General features: G+C 38.6%; 2 protein-coding genes across 2 annotated transcripts in view; both read left to right on the forward strand.

Moving 5' to 3' along the window:
- Positions 1-7,424, forward strand: part of FREM1 (FRAS1 related extracellular matrix 1) — a 76,027-nt gene extending 68,603 nt beyond the window's left edge. Inside the window, 3 exon segments of the mRNA XM_069880059.1 lie at positions 364-479; positions 5,519-5,604; positions 6,968-7,424. Coding sequence (XP_069736160.1) covers positions 364-479; positions 5,519-5,604; positions 6,968-7,167 — 402 coding nt within the window. The 3' untranslated portion in view covers positions 7,168-7,424.
- Positions 7,425-16,135: 8,711 nt separating this feature from the next.
- Positions 16,136-18,480, forward strand: CER1 (cerberus 1, DAN family BMP antagonist). The gene is made up of 2 exons (XM_069880641.1): positions 16,136-16,700; positions 18,139-18,480. Exons 1-2 carry the CDS (start codon positions 16,182-16,184, stop codon positions 18,430-18,432), a joined length of 813 nt encoding a protein of 270 aa, XP_069736742.1. The 5' UTR covers positions 16,136-16,181; the 3' UTR covers positions 18,433-18,480.
- The last annotated feature ends 4,763 nt before the right edge of the window (positions 18,481-23,243 follow it).

Genomic DNA, 23,243 nt, shown 5'->3' on the forward strand with positions numbered 1-23,243 from the left:
CGTAGTGCTCTGTAAATATACATGCCCTACACCATGTAAAATGTAATTCTGAATTTTGTTGCAGTGCACTTCCTACGCAGATTGGGGGAGACAGAAAATGATGTCCAAATTAACATTGTCTCTTAAGCGGATTTTTTGAACTGAAACCTTGTGTCACCTTTAGAGCTATTTATCATAAATTGTTGACTCCCCTGGCAGGCATTTATTTCTTTACATCTCTTAAGCAATACTGTAGCTTTACTGTTACATATGTTCATATAGGGGAGGTCATAAGGCACCTCCAGCCTTTAGTCTGATTATTAGGTCACAGACGTAGGTCACTGTAAGCAAGAGTCTGCTTTGCTTTTTCCTGTTTTATTTCAGGAAGCAAACACAAAGAAATGTCCTTCTGGATGGAGTCATCACAAGGGCAGCTGCTACTTCCTGATAGTGAATCACAAGGTCACCTGGAACACTGCTGCACGGTCTTGTAGAGAACAGTAAGAGCAAATGAGCTTGCTGTGCACTGCTGTTGCCATGAGCTGAATGCTGCTCTCATTGTCAAGTTTATATGGGTGAGCCATTCTGGCTGTGCTGAATGGCTCCCCACAAGCTGAACAAGCCACGGGTTTCAGGCCCAATGGAGGAAAGAAATATTATTTGTCTCGTAATATTTCAGGCAGTGATGCTACCACAACATGAATTCCCAAAGCTGTTCATCTGCAGGGAGGATGCTTTCCTAATGGGAGAGTTAGTTTAGGAGAAGTGAAATACAGCAAAACCTCAGATTTTTAACTTCTCTGACCCATCACTTCCTTGGCTGTGCCTTCACTTGATATCACAGCAATAGCACTATGTTGCCTGCTCCTGTGTGCCTCACTATACTCTTCTGAAGATGCAGCACCTCACATGCTGTAACTACTCCAGAACTTTAACATTCTATTTAACAGTACATTTCTATCTTCCAAGGATAAATAAAATTATTATTACTGTTGTTACTGTAGTAGTAGTAGTAGTAGTAGTAATAATAATAGTAATAGTAGTAATAATAATAGTTCTCCTAAAGAAGGAGACACACAGAAAGCCTGCCGGTCTTGCTCTTTGGAGGCCTGCTTTGTGATTTTGCTTTTTAGGAGTGATAGCTTAGGACTGGATGAAATGCTAGCCACAGTAATATGGAGCTTGTCCTGGGATCATGCATGTTTTGAACTTCGATATGAATTGTGAGCACTAGGCTGAAGACCAAGCTGAAGAATATGAGTAGCTTCAACAGACTTCTCCATAACTCCATGAAATGAAAACTGAAACAGAAAAAAGTGAAGAAAGAAATATATTCCATAAATGGTTAAAGGGCACTCAGGAAACACGAAACATGGGCAAGCGTGCATACAAATGATTCATTCCACTCAGTTATGTCAGATTACGTTGTCTGGGTAACATGCAAAAGGAAAGTCTTGGTCCTAATATCACCCAGCTGATGGAAATTACTCTTTACCAAAATATTACTATTACCTGCTCTCATAAGCTCACCACAAATTTCACATTGTTAATTGGTTTACTTAAAATTCCAGGTCCTGAGATGTTTTTCTACCACCTGCTTTTACTTGGTTACTTATCCAAGCAAAGTCATAAGCTATGCATATTCTAATTTTTTTTTTGAAGCCTTCAGCATTCAATTGATCCCTTGGGAGCATGCGTTACTCTGCTGGGAGATGTTCCCCATTTCTTAGAACAGTGTGCTCCTGGTGACCCATAATATTTGTAAAAATCTCAGCTAATTGCTGTGAAAATTTTGCACCATTTCTAACCTTTCTTCAATAAATAAACTGGAGAGAAAGGTAGTTTAAGGACTTGTTTCTCTAGCTTTGTTTTGTATGCATAAAGAGGCCCTTGGCAAAATGAAGAGAAGCATCTGGGGGGATATTACAGCTGAGTGATCCCACAGCAGCCTGATTTAGCAGCAATTTTGGTGATTTATGTTACAGTTCTTGTTTATCCCACAGGAGCATGTCTTCCCCAAGGCTCAGTGCAGCTGAGTTCACTTGCATATGAGATAGTTTCACTGCTCTGACTGAAGGGGACTCTCCACTGAATAGACAGAACTCATACTTGGATCTTTTGCTTTGTTAGTCAGATTATACCTTCATCTTCTTGAAGCTGAATATTTAATTAGAACTTAAATGTGGTCACATTTCAGATCCTTTACTGCCAGCTTTACAAGGCAGTTTCGTGCTTGTTATATTAGCAGCATGTGGCCTTAGTCTTTGAGAATCACAAGGCAGAACCACATCTAAAGTAATAGGTTAGATCCTTTGGGATGGCTCAGAGTTGCCCCGTGCAAAGCAGGATGGACCCTGCTGCCCTCCTCTCCTAATGCTGTGCTAGTTCTCTAAGTGACTGGTTAAGATTATGTTACTGTTAGTGACTCCAGCATTGGGATTCAGCTAGAGTTCTTTTAAAGGCCCAGCTTCCACTCTGGAAGCACAGGGCTTTTGTAAGCTCTGCGTCATGCCAGCTTCATCTGAATGTTTTGAATACTGCAAGGCATTGCAAGCAACAATATACAGCTATGGCTACTCAAAATATTTCCTTAATGTGGGCAGCTGCTCTAAGATGATGGATACTCTTGACTTGATAATAAAAATTTTAAAGCTCACAGAAATATTTTCAGGTGGACTTATTTAGCACAGAAATCAGTGATATATGTGTGCATGGAGGGGGTTTTTTGGGTTTTTTTTGTGTTTTGGTTTTTTTGGTTTTTTTTTTTTTTTCCAGAAGGCATTATGACCCCTTCTCTAGAGTAGTTCCTATTAGGAAGTGTTACATTTATGTAACTCCATAAATGACTTTATCTTGTAATTTCCTGTGTCTGGCACTCTGCCTGGAGGTACAGTTAGTAATATTATTGTAAGCAGTATGTTCCTCCAGGACTGTTATCACTTCCCTACAATGCATCAAAATCCCTGATTAGCTGTAACAATTGGAATGGATGCTCTCTCTCAAGTCATGTGTGTTTCTTAGGCTGTATTTAGAAAGCATTCCTATGGAGAAATGATTAGATAAAGTTATAATTATTACAGTGCTTTCATTTCATAGTGCTGAAGTCTCTCCTTGGTAGGATTGAAGCAAATGTCTGAAACTTACTACTCAGACCACCCCTCTGTGTCAGAAATGATATAGCAGTCACTGATACACATTGATGCTTTTTGTTTTCACATTTTCTAAAACAATTGAAACAACCTAAGTAAGCTATGCTTACTTAAAGTAAATGACTTTTTTTCCAGAGCCTTGATTGTTCTTAAGCAGAAGCCAGATAAAAGGCCCTGTTTTTGTTCTTCCTCAGCTAGCAGTGATATCACAGAGACTGCTGCCCAAATCTCTTCTTAAACTCAAGTTTGGTCAGTGACCAGCCACAGTCATTTAGAGGGCTAATGGCATCCTGCTGCTGAATTGATTACCCTGGCAGGACACTTAGCCTGCTTTCCCAGACTTTTTATCCGAGGAAGAAGATGGAGTACAAAACTTTCTAATACCTTTTGTCAGTGAAACAGCTTTGTTACTGCTTCACTAGAGATTCAGTGCCTAGTGGATGGACCCAGAAGTGTGGAAGCATGTCACCCTTGGGACATACACGCAAGCACAAAACTTTAATGTTATGAGAAGTACAGTCAAAGCCTCTGCTGGGAGCTTCACTGGGTAAAAAGATTTCCAGGAGCCTGTACAATCAGTGTGCCATTTGTAAACTCATGATCGCTGTTTATGAGGCCATCCTGCCACAGCTTGACCTGAGGGCACTATTCACAGATGTCAAGAACATTTACACTTCATTCTCCAGCGGCCCCTGAACTCAGGGGGCCCTTGATGGGACCTACATTACTGTGTGGTGCTCGGTCTAAGGCAGCCAAGATTACACAGACTGTCAGGACTAACACTCAGATGTCCTACAGGCTTTGGCAGACCCTCCATGTAAAGAAGACCAGAGGGCAAATGCCCTGCTGCTTTGGTTGACTGCAGGGATAATGGAGGAGGCCTTTGCAGCTGGAGCATCCCATCAGCATCACAATTAATTTGCTCCATACCATGCCCCTGTGTGTCCAGATACAGGAATGATCCAGATTTTGTGCAGCAAAGACTGCGCAGAATGTTGTGGGCTACAATTCCGAATTCCTCCTGATGTAAAATCTGCCTGCTTCCCTACCTTGTGTGATGCTATTATATGGCATTCATAGTATCACAGAATCACAGAATCACAGAATCAACAGGTTGGAAAGGACCCACTGGATCATCGAGTCCAACCATTCCCATCAATCACTAAACCATGTCCCTCAGCACCTCGTCCACCCAGTATCAGTACTGTTAGAAGAGATACAGTTCAGCAAACAGAAATAGAGCTCCAGGCATAGGTCTTTAACTGAGCAGCAGGCCTGGTGATGACCTTGCACCCCAAGATGTGTTCACGGTCTCCATAGTGGATTCAAGTCTGCCGTGCCACTCTTGAGGTCTGATTGTTGTCCCAGCTCTTAAAGAAGACAGTCTTTACCTCCTTCAGAGAAAGACTGATCTTCTGTCTCCCTTATCTGGCAACAATCATGAAATTAGCAAAATCTTCATAATGCTGTTGACTTATTCTACTGCTAGAAAAGTTTTTGGCTCTCTTAGAACATGTTCTGATGAGCTGTGCTGTTTGCTTAGGCCCTATCATCCATTACGGAGGATGTTTTGGGAGGCTAAGGGCATTGGCATCACTTTTAGACTGAAGGTCACTCAGAAATACAGGACAATAGAAATGACAAAGGCGCAGCATTGGAGGGAAGGCCACAATAGTTGTGACAAGTAAAAAGATGACATGATATCAAGGCAGGCAAAAAGATGGAAAAATAAGGAAGTGGAGTCACTGATGGCTGACACTGACAAAAGTGAAGAACACCATTTGTCTCTTAATGCTTTAGGATTTAGCTTAATCTCTAAATGGTTTAAGAGCAGCCTGTCAGTGCCTGCATGCTTGGTACTAGCTGGAAAAATTCACAGTGGCAAGGCCACTCAGTGGCTAAGGTTTGCAAGTCTTCCTTTGGGCTTGGCATATTTCAAATACAAACACAGAGCAGAGCTTTTGCATTCACTTCCCTCTGAAACAGTCTGGTTAATACACATCAAAACTGCTTTCTCATCTGAACTAAATGTGTGGTCTTGCAGGCAATCCAACATTACCTCTCAAAAGCACACTACCACGCCAAGCCAGACCCCTAAATTTCATGCACTTAGTTCTGTTTTGAAATATGGTCAAGATTTTAACCATGTTATTCAGAGTGTTACATACAAAAAAATCAGACTAGCACATTTGTTCTTCTTGAAGTAATTCTGAATTTTAAGATTTTATCAACATGTGATTATTTTTTCATGTCAGGAAGCAGTGGTTTTCCTGTGAAACATTATTTATATGTTTTGTAATAGAATCAGTGTCCCTTTGTTGATAAGTCAATGTGAGCTGTCTGTCACTCTGTGGAATGCTAATTACTCCATCCTCTCTCCTTGAGCTTAGATACCGGGGGAGTCTAGCAAGTGTGGCTAATGAACAACACATGCAGTGGCTGTGGGACTTCAGTGGGAGAAAGCCCTTTTGGATAGGCAAGTAAACACACTACCTGTCCTCTCTGAGGATTACCATTCCTGTGCATCTTGGACGGCAGAAACTGCTGCAGCAGTTCCAGCCTAGTTTTCAAATCTGCAGCTTTTATTATTTCAGAGCAAGGCATAAACTGAAAGTCATAATTTACCTGGCTAATTTTATAAGTATTTATCAAAATAATTGTTTATCATGTTGTCTTTTGCTGGATTGTTCTTGCTTTCAACCCTTTCCCATTTTAATGCTGGCTGGTAAAATACATTCTAGTTGAGCTCCTACTTCTGCGTTTATCTCACTTTTCTTTTGATTGTTACTTTATGTCTAATTTATCTTTTTTTAACCTTACTTAGGTAATCATTTATGTTACTTGTAATTTAATGGTATTATCTTGCATCAGAAAGCTTGTGAATTAATTAGATGATCAGCTGAAGATTATGCCACGTACTGTTAGACTTAGATGTCTATTTCTTACTATGCACTTTTCATTTCCTGAGAAATGAGAACTCAGATAGGCCTTTTCTGCACCTCCTGACTCCTTTCTGTGAACAACTTCTTCACCTCACAGACTAATGATATTGCTCTTTTCTATCCCTTCTTGTTTCTGCTGTACTGTCCACATAGATTCTTTTTTCCAATTGTTCACTGCAATTTGCAGCTCTTAATAGTTTTCTGAGATGGACTTACTTGCTATACTAAATTATCTTTCAAAACTACAGTTTAGTATCATGTTTAATTATAGTGTCATGATTCTCTCAACCCAATAGAAATAAAATCCTCTGATAAGAAAAAAAAAAAGACTACAAAACCAATGTAACAATTTCCTGATCTTGGTCTCTTCTACCTAAGAAGACTGGTCATGTCTGAAAACATGTTGGTCCTAGTAACACAGAAGCTAAGTGAAAAGACAGTTTTTAGGCTGTATTAATTGACACAACCTAATTTCACAACTGTTAATTTCAACAGTATAAACAAAGTTTACAAAGACCTGCAGGATTTTATTTTCAGAAGGAATCTGAAGGCATCTGAGGCTGCCCAGACTTGAACACAACATTCTGTTTGGCATCTTAAGTATCAAAAAAGAAAGCTGGGAGGTAAAAGATATGCAAAAGACAGAAAGGGAGAAAATATTTTAGATAGGCAATAACGCAAAAAAGTATATTTTCCCTTACTCAAGTGGCACTAATTGTGATTCAGATGGACTTATGAAATATTAAATGTAATTTACTAGTGTTCTTCCAGATCTTTTTTTCTCTCAGCACAATATTTTATGTGTTTTTCAAGAAAGGGATAGAACAACATGCTTCTGTTGGCATCAGGCTCCAGAAATGATAAATATCATTTATTTTGTCTATCAATTTCACACAGGCTTAAATGACCAAGTCAGTCCCGGACATTGGGAGTGGAATGGAGGAGAAGCTGTAACTTACATGAACTGGAGAAGAAGCTCCTATCACTTTCCAAAGAGAGGAAGAAATTGTGTATTGGTGCAGAAGCGAGGAAAATGGCAACCAACTGACTGCAGGAAGGTCAAACGGAGCCGCTATATATGTTCAAGAAAGCTGTAAAGAATGGAAGATCCCTGTGAAAGCATGCAGACATTCATTTATTTATCTGCAGATATGTGAGGGTATGCATTATCAGCAAGGTTTATTTCATAGTCTGCCAGATGCTTTGGACTCAACTAAGGAATAGAGGCCAGTTGCAAAGATTAAGTCCAGGTCAAGGTTTTGAACTCTATGCAAAGACTTTGATCTTCACTTACTTATATATTTTCTTATATGAAAGAGTTAGGCCTGAAGACGTCAATCATACTTTTGTGTAAAAATACTTATTTTGGGGAAGAAAAAAAATGAAATTAGCACATCAGTTGATTTGCTCTGCTTTTAAGTAGATTGTGAATTGGCTGTTGCTTCAATTCATTTGCATTAAAAACTGCAGTTTTACCTTGCAGTCGTGAAATAAAGAAGACTGTCTGGGGTGGAAACGAGGGCAAACTCTGCAGGCTGAAAACAGGTCCTCTTGAGTGACAAAGGGAGGGACACTATGTCAGGAGACTGGAGTTCCTTTGGGGATGCATTAGTATGATGTCTTATGAAGATACTAACAGCAGGATTTAGTAATGGAGTACCAACAGGAGGAAATCGTTGTATTTCTTTTTCTACATCCCAAGAACATCTTCAAATCTAATGTATCTGCTCACAAAGAGCAGCATATTGTTCCACATTCCTAAGCAAAATTGTTCAATGTTGTTTGGAGCTGCAGGACAGTACTGTAAGTTTTAGTGCAATTAAGTAATGGGACCTCTGTAAATCAAATACAATTTAAAGGATGATTTATGCACATATAAAAATTAATACTGAAGCTTATTTCTAGAATATTATCTAGATATTCACTTTCATGCGTGGATTTTTATATGTGGATAAACCAATGTAATTGTGAGACATATTTTGCACTAAAGCAGCTGTGGCTTTTGAAAAGTATCAATCTAAGTTGTTATAGGGATCTGAGATTTTTAAAAATAATATTTAAAAATCCACAATTAATACCAGGAAAGGCTTACAATTCAGCATTTAATAGGCAAAAAACATCTGCCCATAAAGTGAATTTGCTCTGTACCTTGTGAACTCTCATACCTCCTATCTACAGCACCTACCTGCTGCCAGCAATTGTCTCTCCTCTTGTCCCCTATCAGTTTGTCCATTCAGCCGGCCTCTGAATCAACTACATCTGTACACTACCTGCACCAGAGGTGTGAAACCTCCTTCTGGGGTTCCTCAAGGAAGTTTCTCATTCCTATGAGGGACAGATGCAGCAGAATCGCATCTCTGGGCTGAGGGACAGTGTTTCAGGGATTAATTATCCCTCCTTCTTGCTTTTGGCATGCATGGCTTATTTATCTTTCCTTCTTGCCTGCGACATATTAAGAGAATATGCTTGTGAGTACTGGACAGTCTTTGTATATAGGAGAGCCTTTCTGAAAGGACTGTTGCAGGCAAGCACGAGTGCATTGCAAAACTGGAGGAAAACCACTGCGGACAGAATCTCCTCTGCCTTATTATTGGTATCAACATATACAGACAAAAACATTTCCGGATTTTTTTTGGTTTTGAAGGTAACATTTATGCTAAGCTTCTGGACAGTTTTGCTAGACTCTAACATTTTTGCTTAAGGAATTTTCTAGGTAAACATAGATAGGTTAATTGTTTCAAGAATTTCCCAAACCAAGCACCCTGAGTATTATCCATAAATCCGTTTTCATTTCTGATAGTTTCCACTGCAAAAAAATCCTAGGATCTAAAAAGCAGTCTTGGGATATCTTGCTTCTGAGTTCTGAGATTCCAGGAAAAATTGACTTAGAGAACTTAGGTAGACATAAACATGAACTTTTATTTCTTTGGGGATTTCTTTTATAAAAAAAGTTGAGTTTATTTGTGCTATCTTGATAAAGCCTATTGAGATTATTTAAGTACCTCTCTTAATCATTTCATAAATGAATGACATCAACAGAAAGGATATTTTGACCAACACACCTATTACTTGATCAGTAACTAATAAATGACTTTTTACTTGTCTACTTTATAAAAAACAGTGATCTCAGAGGTTCCTTTTTGTGAGAAGAGGGAAGATTTTCGCTTTTCTGTATTTGTGTATACGAACTACTTTAAAGTGATTGAAGAATATGAAGATTTCAGGCCACAACAGTGTGTTAGTTGTATAAATCATATGCATTTACTGGTTTCATTAGATCTATGACAATACATGAATTACACTAAAATTCTGTACTGAAAGACTACTGTTTTTTCAACACAATGAACTGTTCCACACATTTATTAATAAATTTTAATCTATCTGCCCTTAAAAATTATTTTTTTCATAGATCTTTACAGTTTTTATCAGAATACTGGATTTCAAAGAATATGACATACTGAAATCAGGAAAAGCACAAATAAATCAGTTTTTCTGTTGCAATGGGAAGTTGTTGTCTCTAAGAGGTTTAGTAAAGGAAGGACATAAAATCCTGAGGAGTTATTGGGAATTTTTCCAGTCTTCAATACATTTGAATTACACTCTGAGGGAACTCCGGGGAAAATCAGTATTCAAGGGATCAGGATTAGTAGGTAAATTCCAAGAGGCTGAAAGTAAGAACAACGAGTATGCAAATCCTGGTGTACATCTATGGATGCCACACTTTCTGGACAAACCATTTATTTCACCAGAACTATCCATATAACTTTAAAGAACAACAGAACCAAGACGCAACAGTTCAGTGAAAAGAACCCAGTGTTTAGCCTAGATTTCTATAAAGGGATGGGCAATTTGGGCTCTTTGTGTGCCTGCCACTTTTAACCACATTCTTTCCCTGTCAAGTATCTTTTACATCTGTTTACCAATTTCAAACAAATTTGACAGAGAAGGAGTCGACTCAATGACAATGGTTATAAAAAATGGGAAGGCAACTGGCCACAAGAGCATGTCTTCAAACTCTAAGCATTCTAAAACATTTGTATTGTTATTAATTTCACAGAGATCAAGTTTTTAATCTGAAAAAAAATCAGAAAAAAATTTCCAGATCTCCGTATATACTGAAACTGATAGAACATCTTTAAGTCTTTATTCATTCACTCTAAGATTATAAAAATATAGCTTTGGGAGAATTATATATAGAATTCAGTGAATACAGTGTTTCTGCATTATTTACACCACAAAAATGGTGCTACTGTAATTCCTGTATTCAGAACACTATATATATTGCGATGTTTAACTTTATAATGTATGTTAATACAGAATTGAAACACATATTGGTGAATATGTATTTCTCCAGTTTCATAATTTCACACAAGTTTTTTTTCTAATGATAAAAAATATAGTGCTGGACATTGCAGAATTGTACTTTTAGTTACGCTTAATATACCTACTGTTTACTTTGTGCAGATTTTGAATTCTGTCTCTTCCTCTGTATGAGCCTGTTCCTGAAATAATACTGTAAAGACATTTGTATCACAAGCAAATAATTTATGAGAAAGTAAATGCCGGTTATTTTGAGAAGTAAATTCAAGAAAAGTTACAGACTTTCAAGCAGATTACAATAGGAAAAATGAATTCAAGAAAGAATGTCAGCTTACAAAATTGAATTTTAATATGATTATTGATTTAAAGGATAATGTGGGAAAGAAGTCATTATCCCTCACTAATCTCAGTCATCTTCATGGAAAAGGTGCAGATGTCAGTTCTCCACTCTTACTAACCTCTACGAAGCTATTCTGCTTGTAATACGGAGAACTCTACTACTTTAATTCCATTGCTTAACTGCCATCCTTTACACCAGTACACAAACAGCATAAGGTTAGAAAACAAGAACACAATAAGATTTGCTTGTTCACTTTTATGACATCAAGATAATGTATTGTTTTCAGTCAGCAGTCCTTACGAATAAGAATCTGGTATCTGAAGTCCTGGATGTACACACAGGAAACAAAAAGATAGAATTTTATTCATACAGATGAAATTTTCAGAAAAGTCTGAGTATTTTTTTATTTTAATAAATAAACCTTATCTACATCTTTTTCCTTGGATTACATTATAAACATTTTCTTGGTGGCGTCAAACTCTTCAGTGAATCACCACTGCCCTTGAATTATTCAAGGCAATCTAAGAAAGATGTGTCTTCCTAAAGACTGAAATGTCTCTTTGCCCAGATTCTTCCTCCCCTGGCTCACTGTCCCACAGCTTAACAACCTGAAGTAGCCAAGCACATACCCAATGTTGCTCTTCAGGCTTGGTTTGGAATTAGGTAAGCTATCAATTAGCCAGTATGTATGTGCCAGTACAATTCAGGAGATGCTTCAGAAGGTGGTCATCTGTCCAAAACCTATCAGCCTGAGAATTATAAGAGGGAGAAAATCATCCATTGCATGATCTGTATGTACTTACAGCCACAGGAACAGGGGCCAATACACATGAAAGGACATTTACCCTAGCCTGGCTGAACGCACATGTGAACATTTTCAAGTATAAGCATCTACGTTTTGGCAGTAGTTTGAAACTTAAGACTGTTCTCTGTTCTGTTGCCACAGCACAGCAAAATGAAACACAGAAATGTGAACCAGAAGGTATAGATGAGTAAAGAAACAAACAATGCAACAGAGGACTCGAAACTGAATAGCAAGGGGGGGAATTAATGATGTACAGCATCTAAGGTTGAAGGTACAAAACTGAACAGATTTATCGTCTGTTCTTTCATATCATACCATGCAAAAAGCCTTTGATTTTATAATTATACCTTTCCCATGAGGCTTGCATGTGATCTGTTTCCCTGAAACTCAGTAAAACAAAAACCACAGATGGCTTTCTTTGATAAGTACAATAATTGGAGAATAAACTGCATAGTGCTAATTCATTAGTTCTGAGGTCTTCAAATGGGTTCTATAAAAGATATATCTGGATACAAGTTTGTCTAAATAGGATATGTTTTGAAAATGACAGGATATTGAACTGGATTATAATACATAAAATCTATTTTAATATTTTAGTCATCAATCATGCTATGATGAGACTATTTAGCTCAACAGAAGGCAAGTAATTCAAGCACTGCCTAAGAATTATTTTTAGGCATCAACTGGCAGTGTGACTAATTACACAGTTTATGTTCATAAAGACTGAATAAACTCCGGCTCTGAAACAAATGAATAATACCACTTTGCATTTGCATAGCACTTGTCATCTATAGACCTGACAGTTTTAAAAGGATGGGCAAACATTCACAGTGACTATTCCTAGTGAAAACAGAAAGTCCCAAATAAATTGCTACTATGGCGGCAATTCAAAGCCTGCTTGAAAGACACCACTTCATTTAGCCAAAAGATTTAACAACCAAAATACAGTGAAAACATGTGATACGTTTATATGAAAGGGTAATCAGGCAGGAAAACAAGCTTTTATAAATGATACAGCATTGTTTTTTGTAGAAATCTGAGATTAGCTGTATTTGGAACATAATGATTATATGCCCAGTCCAATCCCTGTAGTCAATTATTAATCTATGCAGTTGATGTCACCACAAAAAGATTTATAATTACTTACTATTTTTACCTTCAGAATGATTCTCCAAGCTCACTGCCTGAGCTGGGTTGCCCTCCTATGATGCAGGAAGGCTCCTGGCTGAGCTGAGAGGATGAGGACAGATCTGCTACCTGGGCACAGTAATGCAGGCTCCAAAACAGATTTAGACAATATGTAAATATAGAACAAATTGTGCCAGATGTACCAGTTCCCATTTCTTACCAACTTTGTCTCTTGGGAAGCAGCCACAGCTTACCTATCGTAGGCACAAAGCAATAGTATTAGACTGGCCTGGCAGAGCTGGACCAGGCATGCTGCTTTTGACTCTCAGCAAATCTTAGTTATGAAAACCCAGGAACTAGAACCAACTTGATCTTGAGGACAAGAAAGGTCTTTTTTCCTGTCTTTGGGTTGTGGAGTGGTTTGCAGAGTGACTTGCTGACACTGCTCTGCTTCAGCCTTCTTTCCCATTCTTCAGTCAATAATATTTTGTGCTTTTACATCTGAACCCCTTTAAGGCAGGCATTTTTTTTCTTGCTGTATGTTACAGGAAAGAATGATATGTGCCATGAATCCTGAATAGCTTTTTTTCAGTGCCACTGTACTGCAAATGTAACATCTGCACATAAATGCTAAGAGTAAGACTTCTACACATTCCTTGTTAATATTTGCACTGCACTAACCACCCAGACCAGTTTAGTTTAGATAGAAGTGTCTGGGCAGTGCAATCATTCCAGTATCACAATTTATTTAATTTTTAATTATGCATCAACAGAGACATCCTTAAATAATTTGCACTGTATTTGCTACTTGGAACATGACTTTTTGTGAACAGCTGCAGAAAGAACCCTCTGTAAACAGCAGCAATAAAATTCTTTTGCTCATATTCTTGCTACAAAGAAGGAATCCTCTGACAGAATCTAGGATGCTATCTGGGCACCAAACCACACCTCAACCACATCTGATCAGAAGGGCAGACGACACCTGCATACATACACATATGTTTTTTTTCTTTCAGGGTAGATCAGGGCAAACTTTAACTGAGACTTAAATGCCTTTTTTTCTTTTACCTTGAAGACAGTGGGATTTTTTAAGTAAGCTTTGAAGGGAAGTAACTTTGGCCTTTCAAGCACTTAATTTTCAAATCTGCAAACATACATGTGAGTAATTTCATGTAATTTTGCTTATGTGGATTAAGTTAAATACAAACATCACAGGATCAAGACCGCAGATGGAATTTTTAAACAGAAGGACCTGGTGTACCACTGATCTAGACAGAGGAAAGGAACTTCCTGGCCCAACAAGTGAAAAATTGCTGAAACAGATAAAAGCAAACAGAAAGAACACTTGTGTTGTGTTGCTATAATCCAGCCATAATAATCTTTAAATTGTTTTTATTATCTTTATTATTTTAAATTCCAAAGTAATGAACAGCAAAAATAAAGTTGCTTCAAACAATCAAATCTGTCAGATCCTTCCATGTCAATATAATGCAATATAATACATAGGTCTTAGTATCAGCCCAGTCGTGTAACAATCTGAGCAACTAAAATAAAGAGGAAAAAAAAAGAAAAGGACAGCTCAAAATTTAATATTCTTTGCTAAATAATTTTGAATGATCACTACCACCATGCACCAGCCACAAGGAATTTTAATTCCAAAGTTCAGCTGCTTCAGTTCAATTTGTTGGCCAAAAAAGACAGCATGGGAGGATTCAAATTACACTTCTAGGTTACTTAATTATTCACCACCAAAGTAATCATCTTGACTTATAGTTGCTACACCCTACTGCTGAAAATGCTTGTGCAAATATTAAACAGGGCCTTTTGCATGCACATCTCATAGTTGATCTTGTTGCAAACGCCAGTATTTTTTATTTTATTCCTAGTAATTGTGAGGGAATCTGCCCTCCCAGGGCACATTTGCGACTATGAGAAGGTACCAAACCAGTGGCAGAATTAAATTGCTTTTTGACTGAAATTGCACAACAACAAAGCTTGTGCTTGATGGCTCCGCTTCCCTTAATGAAACCATCCCATGTTTGTCAAGCCAAAGATATACTCCTATGTTGGTGCATGAACCCAATTCTTGCTAAAGATTCAAGCACTTCTGTACCAGGAGGGACCTCAAGATTAGAACAAATTTTATGTAAAGTGAATTATGCATTATGGGAATGCTCTAAATCTCTACTAACTTTGTGCTAAAGTTGCAAGTCAGATTCTCAGAAGGAGGTTGCTAGGTAATACGTTTATTTCAATTACCAGGCAATAAATGAATTCCCTGGAAATGAAAGACAAACAACTCTATACATCTGATACAGGTCACCTAAGTTGTCAAGAACAATGAAAAGACCTCTATGATTAAGACTCTATTAACAGACTGGTAGACACAGGCGTGTATACAGATTAGAGTACCTAAATGGCAAAATATGTGAAATACAGTTTCCCTTTAGCATTTTCAGATTAGGATCAATGCTTGCAAGGTTTATTGAAAATATCTTTTCCTTCCCCCAAAACTATCCTCTATATGGTGTTCTGTAATTTTTTTTTCCTTGCGTGTTGCATAGCATGATAATTTTGCAAAGGTGCCTCCATTTTAGGGTCTATCAGTCTTCAGATATTTCTGTTGAGACACTCTGTCTAGAATCATAAAGCATGCCAGTTCTAACATGCTTTGCTTCAATGGTCACTTTATTTAGTAATTTCATATGATGCCTGTAGTGGATTTGGTGCCCAAACAGAAGAGGATGTAGCAGTGTTAGTTAATATTTGAGAATTTGGGACGCAGTTTCTTCAGTGTGGGATCTTTTATTCTCAGCTAGTGATATGTCTGCACTTTGGCAGCTGCAAACCTGCTGTGAAGGAAGGGAAGCAAGGGAAATTTCTGCCAGATTCCTCTGGGTGTGTGACCACCAGTTTGCCAGTTTGCAGCGGCACTGCTTCAGGCCTTGGGTCAGATCCCAAATGTGAAAGACCGGAATTAGACTCAACTTTTGAAAACATGGGCTGATCTGATGTCTCCAGATCCAGCTTCATGTTTTAGCAAACTTTACTCACCTTGCCCTTTCCTGTTGTGATGAAATAACATTCCCTGTTTTGGCAGTCTCTGGCTTTGTGGAATGGAAAGTCAAAATAAACAATGAAGACCACATTGAACATGCTAATACACAACCTCAAATGTTTCCTTAATTCCTAGGCCTCAACTAGACAGCTTTATCCAAATATTTCCTCCTGTTGACTCCTTCTGTCCCCCATGCCACCCTGGGTTACTAGATTTTAGATAGGAACTTCTAATACACATAATCCAGATAGAAAGCAGAGCTACATTAACACAAAGTCTCCTATCATAATTGTAATCTATAGTTAATGAATACAATTAGCCACACCAGGGTCCCTCCTGATTTCACCCCTCCTCTGCACACAGACAGCAGCCATAAGGTGACACCTGGCTTTCGTATAAAGCTGGCACGCTACCCCTACTGCAATAGCAGCAGTTCTACAGAGCTGCATTTTACAGGGTCATGTCACGAGTTCTCCTTCAGCTGTTAGTGCTCTCCTATCTTGGAGCCACAGAGCCACGGGGAATTTCACTGCAAAGGAAAAGCAGAAGGCCATTTCAACACCTTTTCTATTCGGACAAAAATCTACTTGAAAGTCACAGTTTTCATGAGCTAGTAGGGGAAAACCCAGTACGTGTTGAGAAAACCCCTGGAGAACCAAGCTTTTTTGTAGCAATTCCACAAACGACATCTGAAAGTGAGAAGCAAGAGGAGAAAAAAATGTCCAGATTCGTTCTTCCTAATGCAGAAACTCATGCAGACCAAGACCTGGGAAACCGAGTCGCATCCCATCCTGTGGTAAACTTCTCTCCATCCCACTATTCCAGCAAGGGGGAGGCTGAAACTCCCTATAGAAAAGATGCCAAGAAATTTTGGGACCACTTCATGTTAAAGAAAAATTCAGCATCCGAAGAGGTTGTCTTGCCGATCAAAAGCAATGAAATGCACCAAGAGAACTGCAGAACCCTGCCTTTTTCCCAGGTAAGAACAGGTGTCCAAGATCAATAAATGTGTCTTATCCCCTGCCTCTTGTAATAAGCAAGTAAAGACACAGGGCTTATTTCATTTGCTAAGTCACAGCACTGCTTCAGCATTCTCACACACAATAAGTGGCTGAAAAATGTTGCCAAAAAAGGCTAGAAAACTTCAGTCTGGTGAGGGAAACTGCTAAATTGAAGCACTGAAAAGCCACACATTCAATTTTCAGGGAGTTAGCTATTCTTTTAATGAAAAGATATTCTGACCTAGCCAGGGCAAGCAAGGTGGTGGTGATTAATTATCTACACAATGAATATACATCTAAACAGTCTGTGTACATGAATTACCTATACGTAGATGTGTATACATATATATATTTTTGTGTGTACATATATATATACACATATATATATATACACACATATACATATATTGTCCAGGGACAAGTATTCGCAGGAGAAGCTGGCTGTTTCCTTACAGTTAAGCAAGGACTCCTTTCTTGCTTACAGCTAAGCAAGGATTCCAAGACTGATGCATACATTTATTTTGGTGCTAAGAATGCTGGAGAATTAGTAAATTTCCCATGGACAGGGGAAGCCATTCTGGTATATTGTAACATTAAGACAAGCAAAGACTACAGATATAAGAGCTGTATCCCTCATAAGGCAACATTTATTTTCAGTGTTTCTATACTGAAAACCTGTCAAGGATCATGTTTTTCAGATCCCTCACTAAATTTATTTCACTGGCAGACATATGTAAATATAAATGCGGCCTAGAAACTTACACTATTTTACTTTATGTGCCACGTAATAAGGAAAGCTTTCTTCAGGGTGGCTACACTATGACAATATCAAAGACTACCCTTTTACACCTGGGCGTTCACAGAGGCTCTCCTGATTCAAAGAACTGTTATTCTTGCAAATAAAGAGACTACAGAACTTCCATTGTACTTTTAAGATTTTAATTAAAAAATAATCTGCTATAGGACATTATGCCTCTTGCACACGGAAACAAATCTTCAAGATTAGAGTTGAGTCTAGCTTGTGCTTCACATAGAAGAAAGTTAGGCCAAAATGATGTTTTAAGTCCTGCTTAACTGTGTCAGAAATGTAGAAATGAAAGAGCAAGTAAAAGGTTATTATGACAAACCCACCTATTGGATTTTCCCCCATCAGCTCACAAAGGCTCTGATTGAAGCAGATTTTGCCTTTCTTGTTCAGTCTAAGAAATGCCCACAGAAGCAGTAAAGTTTACTTTTAAAAGATCTTATTGTTTACTTTTTGCTTGACATAAAAAATCCCCACATTTAAAGTAAATGTTCTGAGAAGAAAAAATTACAGTATTTTGCTCTGGGTTTGGGGTTTTTTGCCTTCATGCTTTCAAGTACATTCCATACATCATTCATGCCCTAGAAAATTCAAATTGTTTTCTGTTTCAGGGTGTTACTCATGAGAACTGTGAGAGGGTAACGGTTCAGAATAATCTGTGTTTTGGAAAATGTAGTTCCTTTCATGTTCCTGGTCCAGAAGATCGTCTTTATACCGTTTGTTCTCACTGCTTGCCCAGCAAGTTCTCCATGAAGTACCTGGAACTCAACTGTACCAGTTCTGTCGCAGTGGTCAAAGAAGTCATGATTGTAGAAGAGTGTAAATGTGAGACTCGCAAGACTGAAGACTCTGCGACTCGGTCTCTACTGTCAGACTTGTATGCACATGTACATGAACAGAATTAACCCATGCAAAGTACATCTTTACTCCTTGATTGTAAGAATTTGCCAATAAAAAAAACAGTAAAAAAATAAAGCTATCTTCACAGTGGTATACAAAAATATTAAAGAGCTAAACTGCTTCTAAAATCTACTTGAACTCTACCTAAATTGTAACAGGTCTTTCCTTGCAGCTCTTAATAAAACAGAGATGAGACTACTGGATTTATACGTAGAGTTCTCACCTTAACAAAGGAAACCTGGAAACCTTTAAAAAACTTTCCACCCTTCCTATCACTGTTTCTAGGATGCTAGTCAACAGCAGCTGAAGAACTAGCATGATTTATCTGTGCAAAATCCTAATGTGTTGGCTGCTTTACATTGCTTATGCTTGCGGAGACTGCCAATACATCTCTATTGGTAACACAAATGAGGCTTTAGTCTCTTCCTTGCAAAAACAGGTCTACTTTTACATTGAGATAGTGGCTGGACAGTGTGAAATATAAATGGACATAAGGCAGACAGAAAGCTGTGACTAGTTAAGGTAATTCTGATTGCTCTCAGATGGGGCTTACTTCCCAGTGAAAACTAATAAACATCACAATTTAGACACTTAGATGGTAGTTACAAGGGATATTTTGCCACAGAAACCACTCAGTCTCCCTCTACACAGCTGCATTTGCTCTGCATGGTTTTTTTTACTGCAAGTGTTAGATGGCAGAAGGAGAAAAAAATATAAAAATAGCATACTGCTACAGAAAATGAATATATGAATGTATTATTATTATCATTATTATTATTATTATTAAAATTCATGTGGAAAGACAATGCACATTTTTCCAGTCTGATGAATTTTAACATTGTCAGTGACTCCACGATAAAGCTTAAGTAATGTTCTCTAAACCTAAACTAAAGCAGAAATGGCATTTGTGTGAGAGAAAATCTGCAGAAGGATTTTATCAACAATACCTGTACCACTTTACAGGAGCAGCCAAGATAACTCTCTGCTACGAAAAGCCTGAGTTTAATGCTGGGCAATGCAGCATCCGAGCCCTTTAGTGAAACTGTTGGCTTCTCTGCTGCCTCCAGCTGCTTCTCCCTGGATCTGTCTCGCTGACCTGGCACATCAGATAGTGATCAGCTTCCAGCAGCTAGACTTCAGCCTTTTTCTAACCTATTTCCTTCAGTCCTCTGGGAATCTGCTCCACTGATACTGCTAAACTCTCAGACATGGTCCGTGTTGTTAAACTATCCACAGCTCTTTTTGGGGAGGCATGGGAAATCAGTATTGACATAGCTGATCAATTCAAGAGTGGGGTAAACAATTCCCTGTATTTGAACTGCACTGTGAAGTGTCTTAATATGCTGTAAAAAATACCAAAAAAGATGTTCAGCATGGTTTTGGATTTAATATTTACTTAAAATTGCATCTGAAAGATACTCTCAAGTTAGGCCGAACTGAGCACAAATGGGTTCAAGTTATATCTGAAGAAAGAAAAGCTTTACTAACAGGCAAAGAAGTACTAGCTAGCAACCATATAGTTTCAGAGAACAAAGTAATTCATTACAGCTTAGTCTTTTTTCAGTAGAGATTTCTCCTCACTGGACATATCCCGTTGCAGTCAGCCCTAACAACTGCTTCTTTGTTAAGGCAGGCTGTACACAAGTGGAAAAGCTAAGAAACAGCTCCCTTCCTTTCCATAAGGTTCAAACCTCAGCACCTTACCATACCTTTGAGAGTTATTGGGTTCAATCATTACTGTTCTTTTTTAATCCAGCCTATGGAAGAAAAGCACATGAAGCATCAAAGTTCTGAGCCTTTTTCTCTTTATTCCCAACTTTATATTTTAATCTTAAAAAATAAACTAAATCCTCTAAGGCTTCTAACCATTGATGTTTTAAAGCTGCGTCAATATGCAAGAATGTTTGTCTCCATTTTATTTTTTTTTCTTCAAGGCAAGTAGGTTTTACCTGCAGCGAACCACTTAAAGGTAGGACCTACATACCCTCCCAGTAAGATCACAAGTCAATTACAAAAAATAATCTCCCAGTCTTGCAGTTTTGATGACTAGTGACTGCTGAAGTGTGACTTGCATATAAGGATAGCAGAACTGAAGCTATATTTTGGACTGTAAAGTATTCAGCCTAATTTTTACAGCTCCTTCTGTGTGCGGAAGCAGTATTGTAGTCAAAGAAGGCTATTAATGTAAGGAGTCTGTGGGATCAGATTCTTAGTGTGAATTTGCACAGCTTAAAAGTAGGTGAAAAGAGGTAATGACAGCTGTAGTAATTGCTAATTAGATTAGTGCTGTAGTTTTTTTGGATGAATGTTTAATTAACCCAGCAATGACTGGTTGCATGTAATTAGCACAATGTTCAGTAAAATCAAGGATGTGTAAATTGGATCACATTTCTCAGCCTTTAAAAAATCCATATTCGGAATAAGTTGTGCCCAGGGCCAATGGGATTTTGCTCTTTCAGCGCAACTATGATGGCCTCTACTTACATCAATTATATGGGTCAGAAAAGTGGGGGGTGCGATCTATATCACTGTATGGATGCTTCCAGGAGTAACGCCATTATAGCAGTAAACCTGGATAACTTCAGTTCAGTTGTGTCCATTCAGAGGTTGCATGCTTCCGTAATGGAAGCTTTTCCAACATAACTATGTTTACAGTGGGAGTGTTGTTAATGTGACCTCTTCTATTTCAGGGCACTCCTTGTGCAAACTGATCTTACAGGACAAGACTAAGCCATAGTCGCAGAGGTCTCTGAAAACTCAACTCAAACCCAAGTGGAGTTGGTACACTTCTGCCATTACATTTGGCCCACTGCCTCTTATCCAAATGGCTATGCTTTACCTTGAAAGTAATTGAGGAGAGGTGACGTTAACTGTAACTGCTTAAGCAAAATAAATTTTCGGTACACGCTATTCACTTAAATAAGGATTTTATGCAACCAGCTTTAATGCCTGTAATTACATCAAACTTATATCAAAATTTGATATAAGTAATTACATCTTACCAAATTCTGTGCAACAATATATTCCAGGGAAAAGTCTCTGAGGTTGCACTCAGGACTGTATGTGGTGCTTGGTACTTCATTCACCATTTACAAAATATTCACAGCTAACCTCGCGGCTGTCAGCTAACAAGCTTTAGCAGGCTTTACTGATAGGTGGTGAAATCTCCTGTGGCACTTCCTCCTAAATGTACTAGCTCCTTGCTTCAGTTGCAAGACAACGAGATTCCCTGCTCAGGGAGAACCCCCCTGCCAGTCCGTACAGCTGCATAATTGCATTGTGTCTGGGATGTGTCTAGGAGCTTGTGTTGTGTGGGACGGTGCATGTGAAGAGATGTGAGGATGAAACTGCCTCTGGTCCTTCATCAGGCAGCTTACCAGTGGAAACAGGAAGCACTGATAGTCAATGATAAATATTTTGCATTTGCTGTTTTGCTAGACCTAACTCCTTTGGTATCTGGTATGCAGCCATGAACTTCTGCTCCCTGAAATCTCTCCCTGAAAGCTGTAGACTCCCTCTGCTCAGATGAGAGAATGGGGATGAGAAGACTCTGTAGTTGGCTCACTGCAAGAACATTGATAAAAATGTTAGTTGTCCATACTGAGGACAGAATCATCCTATTCACAGTCCCTTGTATTCCACGGCACCAGCAAAATGCACTTCAGCTTGAAAAACAAGACGTGGACCAAAAGCTAAACTGAATAGCAGTAATTGTAATAACAAAAGTCAGAGCCAGATTTATGCTTCTCTAAGGCCTTTTCTGAGGCCTTTTCATTTCGCTGGTTTAGGGTATCGCTATTACCAGCCATTTAGTCTGGTGTTCTGCTGGTTACTGCAGCCCAGTCAGGCTGTTTAAACACAGCAGGTAGGTACCTAAGCTGCCTTTCTAAACTAGGCAGTTTCTCAGATTAACCCTTTGCTGCTGCTGGTTCAAACTCACCTTGCACTGCCACAGATGTGGAATCATTCAAGCAGTCTCTTGCCCACCCTGAGCTTCAGAAAACAACTCCTGGAAAGAAAAAGGTGATAGGAGAACTAACACTAGGACATCTGCCTTTGGATTTTCTGGCCATTAGGTCAGAGAGAAAATGGAGTCCTAGAGACATTTTTGCTTTAACATCGATTGCCTCATCCTCAATATGTGACATTATGACTGACAAAGCCTCTGGTCCTGGGCAGGTTTTGCTTCAGCACAGCATGCCATTACCACTACCCTCTGCCTTCATGATATGACAAATTTTGCTCCCATTCTAGAATTAACAAGTATTTCCTGTGTACATCAGCAAGGTTTACAAGAAGTAAGCAATGCAACGGTGCTGCAGAACAGTTAGTAACAAACTGTGTAATTTAGAAGGACCCAGGAAGATGAGTGCTGTTGAGAAGGCTGATTTTCCATCCCAAGTGATACCCGTGCGCAGACAGCACCCCTCCTGCACATGGATCAAGGGGTACAGTTTGGCTCAGAATGAATCCTGGAAAAGTCTCCTGAAGCAAGGGGCTTGTAAGCAGCAAGAATCACGTGATGCACAGCACGTACCTCTCTCTTGCTTGTGCTCTCCATAACAGAGCATCAGCTGTTACCACACATGGCTTGATTTTAGCATGCTGATTTAATATTTACAGAGTGCCAATAAAATTTATACGATGACAGCTGGTGGCTCCTGTGGTAATTTCTAAACAGCAACAACAACACAACACAGACATCAGAAACTCCAAGAGGAATTCTACACTAATGTGCAATATTTAGCAGTGAGTAACGTGGGTATTTTTCTAATTTTGCAGACTTTTAACAATCTTTGTGTAATAAATCCATATT

Source organism: Phaenicophaeus curvirostris, chromosome Z, assembly GCF_032191515.1.
Source record: "Phaenicophaeus curvirostris isolate KB17595 chromosome Z, BPBGC_Pcur_1.0, whole genome shotgun sequence".
NCBI lineage: Eukaryota > Metazoa > Chordata > Aves > Cuculiformes > Cuculidae > Phaenicophaeus > Phaenicophaeus curvirostris.